Source organism: Anarrhichthys ocellatus, unplaced genomic scaffold (genome assembly GCF_004355925.1).
Source record: "Anarrhichthys ocellatus isolate YVR2014 unplaced genomic scaffold, GSC_Weel_1.0 scaffold4097, whole genome shotgun sequence".
NCBI classification, from domain to species: domain Eukaryota; kingdom Metazoa; phylum Chordata; class Actinopteri; order Perciformes; family Anarhichadidae; genus Anarrhichthys; species Anarrhichthys ocellatus.
The window spans coordinates 1-2,676 of record NW_022284071.1 but is presented as its reverse complement, the minus strand read 5'-3'; the positions used below and the strand labels follow the sequence as shown (position 1 = coordinate 2,676).

At 36.9% G+C, this 2,676-nt stretch overlaps 1 protein-coding gene across 1 annotated transcript in view; it reads right to left on the bottom strand.

The window, feature by feature from the left end:
• Positions 1-2,286, bottom strand: part of LOC116379318 (phosphatidylinositol glycan anchor biosynthesis class U protein-like) — a gene marked incomplete at both ends in the record, with an annotated part of 4,342 nt that extends 2,056 nt beyond the window's left edge. The window contains 5 exons of the mRNA XM_031841257.1: positions 781-881; positions 1,029-1,138; positions 1,272-1,334; positions 1,506-1,565; positions 2,218-2,286. Of these exons, the coding sequence (XP_031697117.1) occupies positions 781-881; positions 1,029-1,138; positions 1,272-1,334; positions 1,506-1,565; positions 2,218-2,286 (403 nt within the window). The remainder of the gene's footprint in view (positions 1-780; positions 882-1,028; positions 1,139-1,271; positions 1,335-1,505; positions 1,566-2,217) is intronic.
• Positions 2,287-2,676: the final 390 nt, after the last annotated feature.

The following is a 2,676-nucleotide window of genomic DNA, read 5'->3' as shown; positions in this document are numbered from 1 at the left end:
CACCTTTATCCAGGCCCAGCTCCACCTTTATCCAGGCCCAGCTCCACTCACATCTCAGCCCTGCGTCAAGCTGCGCTACAACCAGCCTCCTCTCCCTGAAGCTCTTTGACCTCATCATCTCATCAGTATCTGGGCCTCATGTTTCGTGGTGATGAAAGTTATTCTGACCACGAAATCATCCTCATTCTACTTTGAGTTAAAACAAACAACCTGCAACCAGATGCGCCGGTGTTCCGGTTTAACGTTAATGAGTGACCGCATTACGAACGTTAACAGTCTACAAAGTTCCGCGTCAAAGATGTTCTATTGTGAAGATCACGACATCACATTTTCTCCTCATCTCACTCCAATCTGAGAAACGCTGGCTGGCAACTCAGCGTAAATGAACGACATGAAAATATGAATATAACACATTTCCATGACTTTTCCAAAACTTTTGGGATTTTATTTTTTTCAAGCACTTTTCCAGGCCTGGAAATAACGATTTTAAAATTCCATGACTTTTCCAGGTTTTCCATGACCGTACGAACCCTGGGTCTGGATCCAAACGTATATTTTGCCGTTAAATATTGTCGTATTTCCTTCTTTCTTAATACATTAAGTATTATCTTTGTATTTACCTGTAATGCACTCTGCAGAACTGTGTGTGTGTATCACTTTGTGTACTTTGAATGTGAAGATTAACGACTGTGTTTTCTGTTCAGTACTTTTCTTTTAATAAAGTTAATTTGGTGGTTAAATGAACTAAAGCTGCGTCGTCATGAACATGGTACACGTTACCTTTGATGGTGAAGAGGATGAAGAGCGAGATGACAGCGTTGTTCAGACCGCAGGTGGACTTGGCGACGCAGGAGAGGATGGTGAACGGGTTCAACAGGTAGCTGAGAGAGAAGAAGAAACTACATCAATACTAATTTTTTATATATATATATGTACACATATACACTCTTGTGTACTCACAACATGGCCACCTTCAGAGGGATGTAGTATGTAATGTATACATAGTGTGTGTACTCCTGTGTACTCACAACATGGCCACCTTCAGAGGGATGTAGTACATCTCTTTGGGGCTCCTGATGAGCTCCAGACAATCCAGCGGGTAGCGGTCGGCCTCCAGAGCGTATTTCTGTTTCCTGAACTGAAACATGAACATTATTTAACTTTATGAGTTTTTGGTTTTACTTCAACGAGTCGTATCACGTGAACAATGACGGAATGTCCCTTTAATATCCCATTCATTGATGTTTTTAATGTATTTTCTGTGTTCTTACCACTTGTTTGTTGTAGTCCTTCACAGCCATGTAGAGACACACAGCAGTGATCACATCCGCCAGCTACAAGATTACACACAGTACACACAGTACATTAATAAATACTTCATGTTTACTCCTGGAGGCAGAGAGACGCTGAGCTCCTGAACATTCAGCTGCTCAGTCTGATTAAAGGTGATTGATGGGCTCAGAGGAGAGATGTCTGGTATATATAAACGGCTTCTTCCTCCTCACCATGAACGTTATCTCTGCGTAGTCCACCAGGAAGTGAAAGAGGTAGATGATGAGAGGAGTCTGAGGAGGACAAGAATAACAAAAAGTTATTATAATAACACACATTTATCTGTGTGCGAACTTCTTCCCCTGACTTAAAGGCGACACAGAGACTTCCTGCTTTCAATGGTTGTTCAATAGCTTCATATGTTCGTCTTTTATCTTTTAGCTTGTTTGTGCAAATGTAACGTAAACATCTGATACTTAAATCCTCTTTAGTTTCCTAAACAGATAAACTTGTATTTGCATCTTTATCTTATTTCTTTCTAAAAGAAACACATTTTATAATATTTTGCCATTCAGCTCGTTTAATTTTAAATACAAAACATTTTTACTGTAAATATACATCTTTGTGACTCTTGGCTTTTGTATTTTATCTGACTATAGCCGAGCTAACCCGAGCTAAACCTAGCTAACCCGAGCTAAACCTAGCTAACCCGAGCTAACCCGAGCTAACCCGAGCTAAACCTAACCCGAGCTAACCCGAGCTAAACCTAACCCGAGCTAACCCTAGCTAAACCTTTTAACAATTTATTAAAACTTATTAACCATGAAATTATTATTATTATTGATTATGATGAACTTTTATTAACTGCTCTCTTCTGGACTGAATGTGATCAATATTTGTGTGTGTGTGTGTGTGTGTGTGTGTGTGTGTATGCGTGTGTCTCACCTCATGGAAAACATCTCCAGAATACGGTGAGACTCCCAAGTCCAGCAAAGCCAAACCTTCAACAACTACAAACAAACAAACATGTCAAAGAAAGAAAGACAGAGTCTCACTCACTCACTCACTCACACATATATATATACACATATATATACATATACACATATACACATATACATATACATATATATATACATATACATATATATATACATATACATATACATATATATATACATATACATATATGTATATATATATACATATACATATACATATATATATACATATACATATACATATATATATACATATACATATACATATATATATACATGTGTATATATATATATACATATATATATACATATACATATACGTATATATATACATATACATATACGTATATATATACATATACATATACATATATATATACATGTGTATATACATATACATATA